Below are 17,785 nucleotides of genomic sequence, written 5' to 3'. Positions count from 1 at the left end.
CTTTGACTTTATATAGACACAGCCCGCGGTCATTTAGTGATGATAGTAGATCAAAAGAAAATAATTCAATTAATGGTAAGTTAGTTTACATACCAACAAAAAACAAACTATCCATAAGTGTAATCGCACTGGTCCCGCTTGCCTTTCACAAGTTGGTATCAACTACAAAGACTGTAGTGCTCAGACAAATCTTTAAAATGGGTACAAGTTTCTTTGTGATACCTCACCTACTTGTATATTTTAAATGTAGTGGTACCCACTAAACAAATTTATGCTACTGAAAGTAATCTAGTGGTTTTGGGTCACATTTGATTTTGTCCAATCAGTTAAAATACCTTGAGCAGTCTCCTTTTTCTTCTTTAGAACTGTCAGTGCCCCCATCATCATCTCCTTTGCCCTTTTTTAAAATGATTATCAATCTAGAAAATGAATATCCAACAGTGTGTGAGGGTGTAAAACAGAGTACCAGGCTGGTACAGGTGGGTGCAGGCAGGGAGTTGACCATGAGGGATTGCTGCTAATCGACAGGCTGTAATGACTAACGTTACAGTATTATATTTATTTTTTGTACATTTACATTCCTCAACTGAAAACTTTTCAACATTATATAAGGTATACTGAGTGTATGATTGATTATTTATTATACTTAAAAAGCAATAATAGATTCTTTAAAAAAAAATACTAAGAGATTTAACAAAATTGACAAATAAAAATGAATCTTTAAAAAGAAAAACAAGTAACAAGTATCTTGTATGCAATAATGGACTTAAGGATAAAATCAAGTATTCAGTGCCAACATTAAGGTACATATAAAACTTATCTTGTAAGTCCAAAGAAGGACAAAAATTACTTTTACTGTTATACATGTTAACAAACACTTAAAAACTATTAGTCTTTGAGGCACACTGTAAAAATAGCTGTGGAAGACAAATATTTTACTTTCCTTTATTTCTACGAACTTTACGAGGCTGGCGACGGATTGTTGTTATAAGAACACATCCCGTAATAAAGAGAGAGATGATCAAGATGCTGGGTTCAATGTACACAACAAATGATCTTATGAAGTCCAAAACAGTTGTAAGTAAGGTATTTGGAGAACGTTCTTTGGAACTTGGACTTAGCACCTTCATAGAATTAAGATAATCCAGCAATGGAGGATGGTCACGAGTGAAGATAGGGAAATATTCCCCAACTCTTACACGAGTCCACCAGCTTGAGCTCCATCTGAAAAAGAAAAAGAAAATGAGTTTATGATTTTACAAACATTGTCATCAAACCCAGTTAGTTTTAAAACCATAGATACCTTTCTTCCCAGGTGGTGTAGCGGTAATGGTAGAGACTAGCTTTAATGTATCTTGGGGGTTTGTTAGGGAAAGGGTTACGAGATGTGTCCAACAGCTGAAGCACTTCTGGTTGTCCAGAGAGTAGTCTGTACGTCAGGCTCATCAGCCATGGGTTTTGATGATACGTTCCAAGAGCAGCAAACCACATTTGCCAATCCAAACGAGGCTGGTAGGGAGCTGCAACAAAGATTATATAACTAGAATGCTCATCTCCAAACTCGATCCGTCTTCTTACGATACAAAACGACCCTGAAATTCCCAGATCGCTATCTCAATTCCTTCTCCAGTTATTGTGCATACAGACAGACAGACAAACAAACAGACAAACAGAATGAAACTTTTTCGGTCAGTGAAGTAATGGGCTTTGCTAATCGCTCACCCAATAAAAAATCAATCTTAAAAGGGACGATAAGAACTAGATGCATGATTGATTCAACACACATACCAACAAAGGGAAGAGTGGCATTGACATTGCCAGGTTTGTAGAGGAAGTGATATTCATTCCATGGACCTTCAATCGAATTGGATCCCTCAATGACTACTTCTGGTCTGCCTTCAACACCTGTCATTCTCCTGAACAGACCATATGCATCAACAAGGTGCAAGTGTTTTGTCTGAGTGTACCACTGGCGAACTTCAGGCAAAACAGTGTTGTTTCCATTGGGATGCAGAGAGGAGTGGGGCACCTGAAACAAACAAAAAGTGACAGATAGAAATAATACAGCTAGCATGGCTTTTGTTTAGTGAGTATTACAAATGCTTTGACTTACAATGCTGATTGCAAACAAGAATAATGCCGCTGCTGAATACATTACAACTGAACATAGACTAAGCACCTTCTTTATCAGGCCACCACTTAAGGTCAATGATCCAAAAAGACCAGTCGCAATTGCATAGGCCAAACCACAAAGCCCAATGTATACAAAGTCAACAACTGCTGCACCAACCACCTTGTCAAATTGGCTCACTGAAAATGCTATGACAAAGTGGACAAACAAATTAATTTTTGAGTTCCAAACTATATATACTCTAAAGAAAAAGCAAACTCACCAATAGATGTGTCAATAACCCCATCATCATTAAGCCTGACTTCAAAAAGCACCCACATTGCATAAGACAGGAACACACCAGACATTAGACTTAATAAAATTGTTGTGACTTGGTAGAACAGTGATTTTGGCTCTGGAAGAAAACAGGAAGAATATTAATCTCCCCAAAGAAAAGTGTAAAAAATAATTAAGAAGACCGAAATTTTATGATTTCACTGTACTTGGTCTCTGTTGTGTTTTTTTTTTTAAATTCATTTTTTACCTTTTATGAAAAAATCATCATCAAGAAGTGACAGACTCAAAGTTATGGTCAAAAGGTTGAAGAAATTGTAATTTCCTGTCAAAATAATGTTGATTTGAAGGAATACCTAAAAATAATAAGACAAAGTTAGGAACAATGGCTGATTACAAAAATATTCAATTTAACTCATTTTAATTACCTGGAGAAGAAAGGCAACATTTCGAACTGCTTTAAAGGGTACAAAGAATAACATGGGGACAACTGTTTCAAGCAGAATTGCAAAGGCAGTTACGAAACGAAGGAACCACACTGGAAGATGATGGGCATACCAGGCAAGTGGTGTGGGAATGCACTGGGACTCAAAGTGAACATTCAAAGCTGCAAATGACAGAAGATGTATCCCTAAATTATGCTGAGCTTGTTGGTTACAAAGGAATTATCTCGTTTTTTTTAAGCTCTTGTGAGCAGCACCTACCACTGAGACCCCACCATGTTGGACAACCACTAGACAATTTAACAACACCAGATGAGAACATTAGCCGAAAGAAAAGCCATCGCACAGAATAGAGAGAGATGGAGTCAACAGGCGAGCTTTTTTTGGCCCCTGAACTCATCATTGGTGCGGCTAAAGCTGCCAAAATTCCAGCTTCCAGTAAAAGAGAGTCCCTGTATAATAGCAATTTTATTAAATGACAACACAAAACTGCTTATTAATGCAACATATTAATACTGTAAATATTATTACCATTGGAATTCCATGAATGTTTGACCAACTTGATAAAGGGAAAAATACAATGTCCATAATATTGCAAATGTTGGTGCAGTACAAAAAGACTGCTTCACAAACCTAGGTAGAAGAATAAATATCTATAGGCTATGACCAAAACACCTTATTGTGGCACACGAGCAACACGCAGTAGTATGATGAAGTAGCTTACCCGGTAAAAGCTAAAGCGGTTCCAATCAGAGCCAGAACATCCATCATATACTCAATATTGAGTCCCAAAAGCGGAGCAAACCATAAGAGAGTTGGTTTGATCGACATTTTAGAGAAAACGGACTCCGTTCCTTTCAGTACCAACTGAGTGTGTGCAGGTAAGATGCCATTGGTGCCGTACAATCCTAAAAATAAAAATAACAAAAATTAATGGGATAAATCCATAAATGATTACAGAGAAATACCAGAGTGTCCCTGACGACCCTTTAGAATGCAAGATGAACAGGGGGTGGTAGTCATGAGTAGATGTGTTTGAGAGCAAACCCTACAAATGCATTTCAAATACGCGAAAAAATCCTGGACACTTGTGATCTACTAAAGACGACTTATGCGTTAAAGAAATGTGGGGCCACAATCACAAGAGCCGGGTGCTGACAGGTCATACAGCCGTGGACTTACCCGGTATTTGAATGTAAAATGAAGCAAAGGCAAACATATAAATTACACTCATTCCTCTGAGAAAGAGGTTTCGTGTGTATCTTGAGCCAGACATGTTTTGTGTGGGCTAAATTTCAGATTTCAGATTTAAAGACCCCCCAAGTTCCGGGCCGCACCGCCGCACGCACCGCCACCGCGACCGCAGCCGCACCGCACCGCAATGAAGCAGGAACAACTTCCTGTTGTTTATTTGTTCCGTTGTTTTTTTGGATCCGGCGGGGGAGGGGGAAGGGGAGGGGAAAGGCAGGGGAGGGTAATTTTTGTTCCTCTGTCGAGGGGGAGGAGGGAGACAAGGGGCAAGCCCCGTCAGCGGAGCACCCTTTCCAAGCTTCGAAAAACTTCGAAATTACAAAATCGTTACCACACAATATCTTTTATTGTGTCAACAATTGTGTAGGGCTGGACTGGAGGTAGTCGAACATGAAGTTTCTCATGGACCTCATGGTAGCCTCGCGTGGACCCTCCAGGCTGCTGCTCGGGGCCCCCGCTCCCCCCTCCCACCCCGGGGGCTCCGCGCTCCGCGTAAGAAGGACGCAAGTGAGAGCAGCGATGGGGCTCGGGGCCTATGTGATCTTTTTGCACTGATGGGGTCCTGCTTCTCGCTTGAAGAGCGGTCCAAGAGCCCTCTCTCGGATTATCTCCAGAATTCGCAAGAATGTTTACTTTTGTTGTGTTATTGTCCGATCACAACTAATCTCTTGTAGAGAGAATTAGCTAATATCTGCGGTTGCTGAAATTTCAACGTAGCGAGTCGAGTGCCGCTTGTGATTAGAATCCGGTGCCTACAGTGCAGACCTTCTCTTCAAGGTGGAGGGCAGCGCGAATTTGGGAAGCAGAATGGTCGGCCTTTCTGGCGGGGGGCACCTCTTCAGCCCTGTGCCGGCCCCAGAAGGTGAGCATTCTGCTAGTTATTTGTGTACCCGTTGAAATAGGGGTACCTTTTGAGGATAACTAAAAGGTTACATTTGCAAGTGAGGTTGAGGTTACACTCACAGCACAGGGAGTGTGGCATTTTTCACTGACTGTATGATATTTCCCATTTTTTTCGGCCTTTTTTGTCATTTATTTGTGATTTCTTAGTTTCTATTGACTTGCTTGAAATTATGAGATATCAAGACATGATAAAACATGGAAAACCTGTGGTGATGTGCTTGGTGCTCATGATTCAACCTGAGAAAAACACAAAGAAAACAACAAAGTTCAGGTCTAATTTTTGCCTTTACAGGTTCTGAAATGCCGGGGTGTCCCCCAGACCAAGTCTACCCGGTCAGGGATATGGCAGGGATGAATGCTGGTGCTCCAACATCCGCAGATGCATGCCTCAGTATTGTTCACAGTCTTATGTGTCACAGACAGGGAGGTGAATCTGAGGGTTTTGCAAAGCGAGCAATAGAATCTCTTGTCAAAAAATTGAAGGTATGTAGACTGTAGTCTTAAAATCCATTGTTTCTTAATGTCCAGTATTGCACAATATTATCTATCTCTTCTGCTTGTAGGAAAAACGTGATGAACTTGACAGTCTGATAACGGCTATCACAACTAATGGATCACATCCAAGCAAATGTGTAACTATTCAAAGAACATTAGACGGTCGTCTGCAGGTATGAAGAAATTTGAGGCTGCTTCTATTGTAGCTTAAGTTTGGAAAATTTTATAATCTCATATGCCACTGTATACAGGTTGCAGGACGGAAAGGATTTCCTCACGTTATCTATGCAAGAATATGGCGCTGGCCAGACTTGCACAAAAATGAACTGAAGCATGTGAAATTTTGTCAATTTGCTTTTGATCTCAAATGTGATTCAGTTTGTGTCAATCCTTACCATTACGAGAGAGTTGTGTCACCAGGCATAGGTTGGTGTTATTGTAGTGATAACAAGCTATGTCTCAAATTTTCTTGTTTGCTAGTATTCCATGTTTTGTGCATAGCAATCTGAACTTTGTCGATTATATTTTTGTACTTTACTTTTACAAACAAATCCATGGGCAGTGCTTTCACGCACTTGCCTGTCATTGAAAAATAGACATGTTTTCAGATTTGTCTGGACTGACTCTTCAATCCGGACCAAGCCGTTCTGTGAAAGATGAATATTCAGCTGGAGTTATGGGTCTTGGTGGAATGGATCTTGAAAGTGATATGGCAATGGCCCAGACAATTCAACATCACCCAGGACAGTATACCATGCCTGGAATGGCCCCACCTCAATCGGGTAAGTAATATTATTTACATTTCTCTAACCATGTAGCACCCAAAGATTGAAATTGATTTTATTTTCCTAGTGCTATGTGCCTGCTTTTTAATAAGTGGATGCGGGTTTCTTCCTTTTATTACTTGTATTTTGCAAATTATTATTCTAAACATTGCTCTTTTCAACAAATTCACTAACTGAAAGAGGCATGTTGTTCTTATGCTGACTGTAGCGCTGTGTGACTGTATATACAATTGCTATTGAAAAATGGTATTTAACAATTGAAAAATTTTCTAGCACTTTACTTTTGCCTTCATGAAGATACTTGAATTACTTATGGGGGCATCTCAGTGTAGCCTGCTTGTTCTGTAGGTGTTTTAAGTAACTATTTTGTTTTAAATCGATTAGTTCTTGAACACAATCAAGTACACCGTTTTATAGCTCATACTTTTGACTACAAAACTCAATATATCCCGTGTTGATACGCCCACGCAAAGCGGAGATACCCACTGTTGAAAAGGGCACATCATCTTTTCATGGTGTGCAGCCTGTAGGTCATCTTAATAATCTGAAAAAGACCACCAAATTTTTTCAAGACTCTTTAGAACTCTGGTTATGGCGTGAACTAGGATATCTGAAATTGGTTACCTCCTCCATCCTCCAAAAAATTCAAGACGAAGAGATGTTTTGTTATTTTTTGGATATGTTAAGTTTAAGTTGATCAAATAAATAGAAAAATCATTTTATCGCAAATATCCTAGTTCACCATTTACCTACTTTTATTAAGAGTCTAACAAAAATTGGGTGGTCTGTTTGAGACCAACGGCACGACCTGAAAGCTGCATACCATGACAAGACGACGGCACTGCAGTGCCGTTTTAACAGAGCATACCTCAACCTCAGCTTTGGGTCTGTGTATCTGGTTCATAAATATTTAGTTTCCTAGTAAAAGGTATAAGCTACTAAATGGTCTACTCGGATTTGTTTTAGAAACTATGGATTTTCTTAAATTAGTTGCTCAAAACAGTCCTAATTTAGGCGTGCTACAGTAGGACTAGGAATCCCCCCTCATAAGTATATAATTCTAATGTTGAAGGGTATTTCATTAATTTAGGCCTAACATTTCTACTTCTTCCTTTAACTTGATTCCTAGTATGTATTTGTAGTGCAGCCTCACATTATTCTGTACCTGGAAGTGACAATATTAGTGATGTGTGCGCTTTTAGAACAGTGGCTTGGCAGCATGTACTTATCTGGTTCAGCAGGTGAAGGTGGCCTGCTCTTCGGTCAAGGTCAAGGCCGCTTACCTCCGAAGCTGGAGGCTCCTGTTTATTCTCCCCGATCTTCCTGGTTACCTCCACGAATAGCCCATTGTAAGTTCCTTCCCTTGATACATTTATTCTGGTGAAAGATTAATTTTACACTTAAAGTCTGGATGTAACAGAAGATCTATGATTAAAGCTGGCATGTAACCGCAATGTGTTATAATTTAAAAGTGAAAAATTACTGTTAAATTGTTTAGTCATATTTTATAAACAAGGTTTCAGTACCTGACCTAATCTAGCTGGCTTGCCACTTTTGCATTCTGGATGTTGTTTTTTTCATAGCTTTACCTTACACCAAAGGTCGTGAGGTAATTTATTAAAAACTATAGTATCTCACTCTTAAATATTGTTGTCAACCTATCCGTCTGCTGCTGTAAGTGCTGTACATTATTTATGCTAATTTTTCTTTCCTCCCAATTTTGAACTAGAATTTTCATTTTAAAACCCATCTCAGCTTAGATTCTTCATTAATCTTAAAACTGCATGATTTTGAAGAAGCCTCTCTTGTTATCGCAACAGCTATTAGCACTATATATGAATTAAATAGAGAATGAATAGAATGCCACCCACTTTCTATGTATATTTAATGTGTAATCTTTTTAATTGACTTGGCTTTCCATCTTTTCTCAGCTGGTTTTCCAACTCACCAACAACACTCGGTGGTCACTTCTCCAAGTGGCCTCAGTTCAAGCTCTGGTCTGCGCCCAACTCCCTCTGGACCAGGGGCCCCCTCTGGGTCCCAACAAGTCCCAAGTGGAACAATTTTATCTCCCTCTCAACCTGGACTAGCCATGGCAAGCAGCTCCTCAAGTTACTTTGGAGCGGCTGATCAGTCACATCAGGCAGCCTTGTCTCCAGACCCAACTCACAGCAGTCTTACCTCAAGTATAGGTACTCCATGACTTTGACAAAGTTACACCTGCTATTGGTTTTTATATAAATCCGTAGAATGCTTTCCCTGTTCTTCTTTAATTCTTAAGCACTTACTCTTTGGTCTACAGGTAGCAACCAAAGTTCCATTCCACCCACTGCCATATCTCCACCTCGTATGCACCAGAATGGATACAATCCAGTCCCTCCTCCAAGTCAACAAGCTCAGTCACCTAACCCACCAAGTCAACAGCAATCACCCCCACCACAGGTTGCTCCAAATTCCCACCAAGCTTCAGTACCTGTTGTTGCCCAGCCCCCACCTCAACAAACCAGTCAAGTACAAGTGGTGAGATTTGGTTTTCTAATAAATATCAGTTTTATTTTACAAGCTACAAATTAACAGTATACATCTATCTATCTATGATCAGGCCTGTCAGCCACTTCAAAGTCAGTCCCAGTCGGTGCAACAAGTTCCCCAGTCTACTGTGTCGCAGACTCAAGTTGGTCAACAGGCTCAAGCCCAATCAACAGGTACGGCAACCCAAGTAACGTCTCAGGCCTTTGGAGGTGCCCCCTCCTCATGGGGTAGTAGGGGCAACAGCACACTGACTTATACCCAGAGTATGCAACCTCCTGACCCACGTCATCACCACAGTAACTTCTGTAAGTTCATTTTCTATCTTGGAAGTGATCTATTTTCATGCAATTACATAACTTACCTTTTCTTCTTTCCTTTAAAAAAATAACAAAAGAAAACTACTTTTATTTTGTGCAGGGAATCAAACTGTGCCTGATACTATGGGCTTGCTTTCTTCTCAACCTGCTCCTGAATATTGGTGCTCTGTTGCTTACTTCGAGCTTGACACTCAAGTTGGTGAGACTTTCAAGGTTCCATCTACTTGTCCAAATGTAACTGTGGATGGCTATGTTGATCCCTCAGGAGGAAATCGCTTCTGCTTGGGTGCTTTAAGTAATGTTCATCGTACTGAACAGAGTGAAAAGGCCAGGTAGGTTCATACAGTAAAGTAAATACAGTAACAGAATTAGAAATACAAAATAAAAACACAGTTTTAATCCACCTTCTATTTTCAGATTGCACATTGGAAAAGGTGTGCAATTGGACCTTCGTGGAGAAGGTGATGTTTGGCTCCGTTGCCAAAGTGATCATTCAGTGTTTGTACAGAGCTACTATTTAGACCGGGAGGCAGGTCGTGCTCCAGGAGATGCAGTGCACAAAATCTATCCTGCAGCCTACATCAAGGTAAAGTCACTTTTTAGGTTTTTATCTAATATGGTAGCATCAGGTTTCTTTTCTGCCAGCGCTAAAAAGAGTCCATTTTCCCCCATTCCGTTTCAGGTGTTTGATCTCCGGCAGTGCCATCGCCAGATGCAGCAGCAGGCTGCAACAGCGAACGCCGCTGCCGCTGCTCAAGCTGCCGCGGTAGCGGGACACATACCTGGACCCCACGCCGTTGGGGGTATTGCTCCCGCCATCAGTAAATGTGAGCCTGACCTGCCATCAGCTATTAGGCCCAATACTTACGTACTGTTGACATTGGTGTTATCTCATGACTATTTTTTTTTTTCAGGTTTGAGTGCTGCAGCTGGGATAGGGGTAGATGATTTGCGACGGTTATGTATTCTTCGATTGAGTTTCGTGAAGGGCTGGGGCCCAGATTATCCCAGGCAGTCTATCAAGGAAACACCATGCTGGATAGAGGTAAAGCACTAAAAAAAATAATTTGCTTTTATTTTGGCATTTGTATTTATTTATTTATCTTATTTATCTATCTATCTATTGTATTTATTTGGTATCTGTTTTGTCCATAACAGTAGTAATTCCTTCCAACTATTCTTTGTAATTTGCAGGTGCATCTTCATCGTGCTTTACAACTGCTTGATGAAGTCCTACATACAATGCCCATAGATGGACCTCGAGCCATTGAATAATTATACTTCCATTTTTATTTGGTGTGTCATAACTTCTTTTCTCTCATCATTTAGTTTACCTTGGGCCGTACAAATATAAAATCAAAGTTATTTCCTTCCATTTGCTTCCTTAATTTCTCAACTTACAAAATATTGTAAAATAACAAAATGTTGTAAAATATTTATTGGATAGAATGTATCATTTTTTTTCTTTTAAGACTTTTCTAAAGGCATCTTTTGTACTTTTATATCGAAATCTTAAAATTCATTTTACTATTGTTTAAATCTTGTCAGCATTGAAATCAAGTCTGTGGGAGGGGTCAGGAGTGTTCTTTTTTGTGTAAACGAACTCTTTTTTTAAAAAAATGGGCCTTTTAATAGACTTTGCAAGCCATTGACTGGGTAGGGCCTGTTAGTGTTGTGAGGAAAAATGTATTACCAAGACATCACTTCTAAAACTAGTTTACTAACCCTACTCACAATTACATTGAATTTTACAAGTAATGTACATTAGTTGTTTTGACTATGGTTGGCTGCTGTGTAATTTTACCCTTTATAAAAATAATCAGATTGATCTCCATAGATGTGTTATCAACCATACAATATTCTATCTAACTGAGTTTTGATGCGGAAGTGGTATTCTGTTATGTAAGTTGGTCCTATCGTGAAGACAAAGCAGTGGCAGAAGAGTGGGTCTAAAGCTCGCATACCACCTACCAGTTTCAGTTTTTGATTTTGAATGAAAGCTCCCGTGTAATTACTTATTAGGCTTAATGGGGTGCTCATAAAATGTGTTATCTGTTTCTAATCTAAAGTTTTTTACCCCTGACAGCTAAACGCATGCACTCATGCGCATCTCCATTAATCAAACCCAACACGGTAAAGAGTTATGATTTGAATTAATTCCAAACTTGTTCACTTCAAAAGTCCTGTATCAGATTTTCAGTTTCACTGCAACCCTCAGAGGTTTGGGTGTGTCGTCTGTCATCAACGGTAATTTGGTAGCCCCTGAAATTAAGAGTTTCAATTGATGTGCGTGACTGTAGTAATATAGGCTGCAGGCCTCATGTTGTAGGAAGTCTATCATATTCCTTCTAATTTAGTAATTTAATGAACTGGCAGCATAACTTACGCTTGAATTGAACAGGTTTCTCTTTTACATGTGAATGGTGTTTTTTCTATACATTGACAAATGTAAAAAAAAAAAATTGCGCCGTGGCTGCTATTTGTTTTTATTTTTCTCTTGCTAAGTAATTTGTTTTGATTCTGTAATGATTTTGTGGTTTTATATTTTGTTACATAACATGTTTACTCTTATAATCGAATGTCCTCAGTTTAAATGTTAGCTGCAAAACACGTTCAATTTTCATGTAAGTTACTGTCCAATTCCTCTTTTTTCCCAAATACTTGAGTTATAAGCAGTCTGTTCACTCTTTTCTGTAACCTGACATCTCATGTCCTTCACCAGGTAGCAGTTGCATTCTAAGCATAGTCCTTTGTTGGTATCTTGTAAGACTGATGATGTATCTATGTCCAACTGAGCAGACTTCTTATACTTATTTGAGGAGTACCTAAGTATCCTGGCCAACAACCAATGTGAATATTTCTGTAATACTAATGTATTTTGCTCTTGATTTGTAATATCTATTCAAAATTTGTAAAGGATTGGCCCATATTGTCATTTTTATTAAGTAGACAGTGCCAATATGTCCAACCTTAGCCTGAGATGCAAACAAAAATCCCCTTCTTGTGCAGCGAACGCTAACAAAGTTGAGGTGAAGCCAATAATCTTAAGGACTGAGTGGAACAGGGTTACTAACAACTGCACTAAGACAGTTGAGACTTGAATGCTTTTCAGATGATTATTTCTATCTCCTCTTCAATTACCAAAGAACTGATGTTTTATTTAAGTTGGGTTTTAAGACTTGTATGCTGTGCTCATTTTAGTCTAACTTTTGTGAGGCTTTCTATGTATGTTTGTGACATGCATATTACTTTTAACAACCAGAATTGTGCAGTACTATTAATTTAAGATGGTTTATCTTCTTTTTTTAAATTTAAAATCAAATTATTCTGTGTACAGGCTTGGTTGTGTCTCTTGGACAGAATTGGTGAGATTAGATTGTAATGTGTTTTGCAAGAGGAATAGTGTATTATGTATTGTGCTTGGTGCTGTTACCTAAAGTAGTGCAGAGAGGTGTAATGACTTTCTTTTTTTTTCCCCCTTCTGAAATTTGACCTACATCTTGATGTAGAAGGACTCAAAATTTCCAATTGATGTTAGATATACTTGGATTTGGTATGTTTAGAAATTAAAAAATTAAATTAATGCTTTTCAACTTATCCATTGTCTTAGCATGTAAGAATTAACTATTTGGTGTCTACTTACTGTAAGCTCTATTTTAGCAGCTTCTTTTAAAAGAATTCTTTCCCTTTACATCAATGCGTGTAACTTAGGTCAACACTGAACTGCTGATCAAAACAAAGGCTTGATTGTATTTTTGTTTATCATGTCGCATTATTCTATTGTATGTTATGGATTTACAAAATTGCTCTCCTTGGATGTAATTATGGATTTCACAAATTGTATTTTTAAATGATTCCAGTTATGTGTTTAAATTGTGATGCCTTTCAATATTGTTTTTCAAAATCATTAAGTGTACAATTTAGGGTATGAAAGAGAAAGTTTATATTTAATTATTTTACGCAAGATTTTATTTTTTTGAGTTAAATATTTAGGACATCTATTTTTGTGTATTTACTGTTCAAACTCTAAATTCTTGTTCAGTTTGTTTTTAATTAAGTATTTTTGTTGTTTTTTCTGTTTCATTGACTTCCTTACTATTATGAGATTGCTACATTATAGAGTATCTGCTTGAATAGGTAAGCTCTGAAGATAAAAACTAGTTCTTGAATGACTCTCTGGTCATTACATTTCACTTTAAAGCACTTTCTTTTTTTTTCTTGAATGAAAGGGTTTTTATATATGCCTCAAGAAGGGCACTGTTGACATAGCAGAAACTATGGATCAATCTAATCATGTCCCATCTGACCTCATACATGTTGGATAGCCTTTTTACCGCAATGCTTGACTGGAGTGAATGCTTGTTATCACCTTCAATGATAAAGAAGCAAGATTTTGAGTTCATCAGGCCTTGTATTCAAAGCAGTATCCTATGATGTAATTGAATAGTTTGTGTGTGTCCTTTATGTAAGGTTGAGTTTTCTCATAGGTGTAGGAAAAGTCTACTGTTTTATTTTGATCTAATCCTCTATTTTTATCCATGTTGATCTCTGTCTTTAATTTGTTTACTTTCTGTGGAATACTTGATATGCTATGTCATTAGTTAATTTGCAGTAGATGTTTTCATAGTTTCTTGTAGTAATGGGATATACATAACTAAGCATGTGAGCCGTAAATCGTATTTATGTGTTGTGTGAAGAGTCTCACTATTTTATTGTGGACATTGTTACCAATTGTACTTTCTAGCTGCAGTCTTGGAGTCTTATAACAATGACAATTTAGTTGTGTCTGATTTTTGTGTGGAGCTTTTGTCATGACAGGCAATGCAATACTTTCAAATAATATGCAAAAACTCAAGATATTGTGATAATTGTTTTCATTATTGGTGTATATAATTTTCTGGATAATTACATCTTGTTGGCTTATGTACAATGTACCAACTATTTTGTAGTCATTTCTGTACCTTTCCAGTTTTTAAATTTGTTTCATTTTTTATTGTAATTTTGTTACAAGTGCTAATATGTAAAATGATTCAGCTCAGTAAATCCTTTTGTGACCACTGAGAAAGACCTTTTGCATTAATTCATTGATGGTATAATCTGGAAATGTTGAGCATCTGGATGTCTCCCCTTCCTTCAGGTCCCCCTGAAATTTGTTATTTTCCAAGAAACAAGATACTACCTTCAAAATTCTCCGCCATCATTGCAGATTGCAGGTTTGCTCATTCGTTTGAGGCTGCAGGAGACGGTAGGCCAGCCCGCCAGGCTGCTGCGTTGTATTGGCGGCCCGCCTTGAGAACCACAGTGCGGGGCCACTTCAAACCAACCAGAACGTTTGCCGTCCAATGTTATTCGTTCCCTTACGTCACTATGGGGAATGTTCATCGTAGGGGCGGCACCTCGAAAGCACTGGTGTTTTTAGAATGAAAAAAATCAAGCGAACGGAGAAGTACCATGAATGTTCCAGTGCCAATTCAACTCCAGTAAAAACCGTCCTCACAAGGTATCATCATTATCCTCAACTCCTTTCATTGACATGGTTTCGAACAACTTGCAAAAGATATCTGTTTAATATCTCCTTTGACACAAAAATAAAACTTTAAAATTATCAAAAGCTTGATACAAAATATTTTGCAATGGCATCCATATATAAAGCTTGCCATCAGTCTTGGAACATGCGTAGTGATGACAAGAAATTTAGAACACAATCATGTGTCAGCACAGTATTCCTTAAGCCTAGTTGCTAGTGATCCATCAGTCCACTCATATTCTTGATTATTGATGAGATCAAAAACCTCAAATCTGGGAATATCTTGTGTAGCTTTCTTCCCTATCACAATAATTAAAGGGTACCCACTTCGTTTCGCCTCTCGTAAACGGCGTCCAATTGATAAGTTAGTACGATCATCAACAATTACATCATTTTTGAAAGCTTGATTGCATTCTATTAGGTCATACAAACTCTGCGTCAGACCAGAGGCAGCTTCTTCTTTGCTACCATGCTGTTAAAATGTCCAAGTCCAAGTTACTTTTATGCTTTAAAGTAAGTTGCCACAATTACCAGTAATACCAACACTTGCAGAACTTACTTTGGGTGTGATTATGCAGACTTTATAAGGAGCGATTGATAATGGCCAACGCAACTCTGTGGGTAGTGACAAGGCTTCAACAGAGGCTGCAAGGATTCGGGAAAGGCCCAAGCCATAGCAACCCATGATTAATGGCTGTATGGTATTGTCGTCAGCAGTAAACGTAGCATTCATCGGCTGTGAGTACCTTGTACCCAGGATGAATGTGTGACCCACCTAAAGAAAGCATAATTATTAGTCAACTGCAAAGAAAACCTTCTTCACTACACATCTCTTTGCATGTTTGACAAGATCCGAAGTAAGATTTACCTCAATGCCATGCATTATAGTAATATCTGAGGAACGGCAGTGAGGGCAAGAAGAAACTGGACTCTCTAGTAAAGATGCATTAGATGAGTTGTGACAGTTTTGGCACTGGATTATCTGTTCTTCACCACTTTCACAGGGATAGTGAAACTCATGTGACATACTACCACCCATCATGCCAGAATCCCCTTCCACTGAAAGAAAGTAAAATTGAGAATTGTCATAAGTGATGATAAAATAAATTTTAAAAAAATAAAGAACCACAGAAACTTAAAAATACATCAACTGACCCCTCACATATTTTACACCTAGCTCTTGAAAAATACCATTATATGCTTCAGTGACAGATTGGTAAGTTTCAAGAGCATTTTCTGCGTTAGCATCGAATGAATACATATCTTTCATGACAAACTCCCTGGTTCGCAAGAGACCATAGCGCGGACGGGGCTCATCTCTGTATTTATTTGATACCTGATAAAGGAGGAGCGGAAGTCTTCTGTAAGATAGTCCTATTTCAGCTGCTAGCATTTCTGTGATAGCCTCCTCATGAGTCTGGAAACAGTTAAGACAAACCATTTATCTCTTAAATATATTACATCAATATTCTATTGCATTAGGCATGAATGAGCATGTGCCAAACTTACTGGACCTAATATGTACTGCCTCTGATGTCTGTCTTCAAGAAGAAAAAGTTCACTACCTGCTTTAGCCTCTTCCAAACGACCTTAGATAAGAGAATAAGAAAAGGGCAACGATTTTAAATCAAGCTTTTCAAATATTAACAAACTAAAATAAATGGCAAAATTTCAGACAAATAGTACCTGACTGCTTCCAGAGTTTATCGGAAGTTAGGGTTGGAAGCAGAAGCCTCTGTGCTCCAACCTTCTCCATAAAACGATCCACTATGACTTCAAGTTTTTTTAAGGCTCTCATGCCAAGGGGAAGTAGAGTATACAACCCTGTGGAAGTGGCCGCCCTAATGACACCTTGCTCTAGCATCATCTGGACCGCCGCAAAGTGCAACAAATTAGAGGAACTATAATGATACAACATATCAAACAATTTTCCACTGACACTCACCCTTTGACTTTTAATGATGTTCGAATCCTGGAGAGATTTTGGTATGGGAGCGGTAGGTTGAAAGAGCTTCGTTACACGATTCATGTTGATTAAAATTTGCAAACACAGCACTCAGTATTCAGCGGAGGGTAAAATTTAAACACTTATAGGTTGGAACATTTCTGCTGATGCTCAAGACTGATCCCCTTGTTGTCTCTGTACATTCCTAATGTGATGATGGTAAAGATTAGGTTCTGTCTGCTGTGTCGCGAGCGACAGTACACATATGATGAAAATCAATCAACAAACTATTCATCTCAAGCAACACTAGGAAATTTCTCATGACTTGGATATGTAGTCTCTTATGAGGTGTCACTCTGAACTAAGCTTCGGCGTCTCCCCCCCCCTCCCCTTTTCCCCTTCCCTCTAGCAGGGGTGGCAGGTGCAAAATAAAGCCCTTACATTAAAATGTAGCGCTAAACGAGGGGCAAGATGTGACACCCTGCGTGTCTGTTCAGCTCAGAAATTTCAAACTAGAATTATTTTTTTGATGACATTTCTGGGTCAATCTTTGAAGGACCCATCTCGTTCCATCATTTTTCAGAACACCCATGCATGGAGAAGCTCTAAAATGTCTTCAAAATTGTTTGTGAAAATATATTTAATTCATTACTGAACAACCGAATTACATCTATCAAACACAAGTTGATATCCATATTAGCAAAATTTGAAATTGGCCATCCCGACACTTCACCTTTGGTGAAAAATGGGAAGAAATAAAATGAAAGATGTTGCTTTGTTCAAAATTGAGCCATCACTGCTGTTGGCAGCGTTAGTAGCTTGGAAGTGGGTAGGGGATGGGAATGGGGAGTCATATCTGCTCATGTGCTACTGTGTCCCTTTAGACCTCACCCCGTACCTCAAGCAGTTCTTGAGTTATGGGCATTTAAAGCCCAACATCATACTTTTCACATTCGGAGAATAGATTCTACAAAGGCAAGATAAAGTGTATTGTTATCAATTGAAAAAACTAGGTGGGAAATCAGTAGTTTGGGCATGGTGCTGTGTCCAACAAAAAATTGCTTATGCAAATGCAGTCAACACTATTTCTGCCTGAGTGACAAGTAACATATTGGCGTCTGTCTTGTGAGATCATCTGCATCAAGCAGGTCTCTCAACTCAACTACACGAAAGTGCAGCAAAA

At 38.6% G+C, this 17,785-nt stretch overlaps 3 protein-coding genes across 5 annotated transcripts; 1 reads left to right on the top strand and 2 right to left on the bottom strand.

The window, feature by feature from the left end:
- Window positions 1-535: 535 nt before the first annotated feature.
- On the bottom strand, window positions 536-4,230 carry LOC113205456 (lipase maturation factor 2). Its single transcript, XM_026421098.1, has 11 exons — window positions 4,030-4,230; window positions 3,572-3,755; window positions 3,379-3,480; window positions 3,109-3,299; window positions 2,833-3,011; window positions 2,655-2,760; window positions 2,394-2,525; window positions 2,114-2,319; window positions 1,789-2,029; window positions 1,304-1,520; window positions 536-1,224 (listed from the first exon to the last, which is right to left on the bottom strand). Exons 1-11 carry the CDS (start codon window positions 4,121-4,123, stop codon window positions 936-938), a joined length of 1,941 nt encoding a protein of 646 aa, XP_026276883.1. The 5' UTR covers window positions 4,124-4,230; the 3' UTR covers window positions 536-935.
- Window positions 4,231-4,581: 351 nt separating this feature from the next.
- Window positions 4,582-14,197, top strand: LOC113205452 (mothers against decapentaplegic homolog 4). 3 transcript variants are annotated; one of them, XM_026421087.2, is made up of 14 exons: window positions 4,582-4,960; window positions 5,294-5,484; window positions 5,565-5,669; window positions 5,748-5,922; window positions 6,093-6,278; window positions 7,523-7,630; window positions 8,213-8,473; window positions 8,584-8,801; window positions 8,884-9,118; window positions 9,231-9,462; window positions 9,548-9,716; window positions 9,813-9,957; window positions 10,045-10,175; window positions 10,325-14,197. In XM_026421087.2, exons 1-14 carry the CDS (start codon window positions 4,906-4,908, stop codon window positions 10,403-10,405), a joined length of 2,292 nt encoding a protein of 763 aa, XP_026276872.1. In that variant the 5' UTR covers window positions 4,582-4,905; the 3' UTR covers window positions 10,406-14,197. The 3 variants fall into 3 exon arrangements, with proteins under 3 accessions (XP_026276872.1, XP_026276871.1, XP_026276873.1); XM_026421086.2 differs by having other exon boundaries at window positions 4,583-4,960; window positions 7,520-7,630; XM_026421088.2 differs by lacking the exon at window positions 7,523-7,630 and having other exon boundaries at window positions 4,583-4,960.
- Window positions 14,198-14,678: 481 nt separating this feature from the next.
- LOC113205453 (probable proline--tRNA ligase, mitochondrial) lies at window positions 14,679-16,887 on the bottom strand. The gene is made up of 7 exons (XM_026421089.2): window positions 16,603-16,887; window positions 16,344-16,524; window positions 16,167-16,246; window positions 15,813-16,074; window positions 15,526-15,716; window positions 15,217-15,432; window positions 14,679-15,129 (listed from the first exon to the last, which is right to left on the bottom strand). The coding sequence occupies exons 1-7, from the start codon at window positions 16,684-16,686 to the stop codon at window positions 14,836-14,838; spliced, it is 1,308 nt and encodes a 435-aa protein (XP_026276874.1). The 5' UTR covers window positions 16,687-16,887; the 3' UTR covers window positions 14,679-14,835.
- Window positions 16,888-17,785: the final 898 nt, after the last annotated feature.

The sequence above is a fragment of the Frankliniella occidentalis genome, unplaced genomic scaffold (assembly GCF_000697945.3).
Source record: "Frankliniella occidentalis isolate FOCC.00 unplaced genomic scaffold, Focc_3.1 Scaffold56, whole genome shotgun sequence".
NCBI classification, from domain to species: Eukaryota; Metazoa; Arthropoda; class Insecta; order Thysanoptera; family Thripidae; genus Frankliniella; species Frankliniella occidentalis.
This window is presented reverse-complemented; position numbering and strand designations above follow the sequence as displayed.

What these genes read in the sequence shown, in the direction of transcription:
- LOC113205456 (XM_026421098.1), bottom strand. Translation starts at nt 4,123, where the DNA reads ATGTCTGGCTCAAGATACACACGAAACCTCTTTCTCAGAGGAATGAGT. An exon ending in ACATTCATGGAATTCCAATG is followed by an intron (nt 3,300 to 3,378) that starts GTAATAATATTT and finishes GCTATTATACAG; the next exon opens with GGACTCTCTTTTACTGGAAG. An exon ending in AACATGGTGGGGTCTCAGTG is followed by an intron (nt 3,012 to 3,108) that starts GTAGGTGCTGCT and finishes TGTCATTTGCAG; the next exon opens with CTTTGAATGTTCACTTTGAG.
- LOC113205452 (XM_026421086.2), top strand. Translation starts at nt 4,906, where the DNA reads ATGGTCGGCCTTTCTGGCGGGGGGCACCTCTTCAGCCCTGTGCCGGCC. An exon ending in TCATCACCACAGTAACTTCT is followed by an intron (nt 9,119 to 9,230) that starts GTAAGTTCATTT and finishes TATTTTGTGCAG; the next exon opens with GGAATCAAACTGTGCCTGAT. An exon ending in ATCCTGCAGCCTACATCAAG is followed by an intron (nt 9,717 to 9,812) that starts GTAAAGTCACTT and finishes ATTCCGTTTCAG; the next exon opens with GTGTTTGATCTCCGGCAGTG.
- LOC113205453 (XM_026421089.2), bottom strand. Translation starts at nt 16,686, where the DNA reads ATGAATCGTGTAACGAAGCTCTTTCAACCTACCGCTCCCATACCAAAA. An exon ending in ACATCATTAAAAGTCAAAGG is followed by an intron (nt 16,525 to 16,602) that starts GTGAGTGTCAGT and finishes GCGGCGGTCCAG; the next exon opens with ATGATGCTAGAGCAAGGTGT. An exon ending in TAAACTCTGGAAGCAGTCAG is followed by an intron (nt 16,247 to 16,343) that starts GTACTATTTGTC and finishes CTCTTATCTAAG; the next exon opens with GTCGTTTGGAAGAGGCTAAA.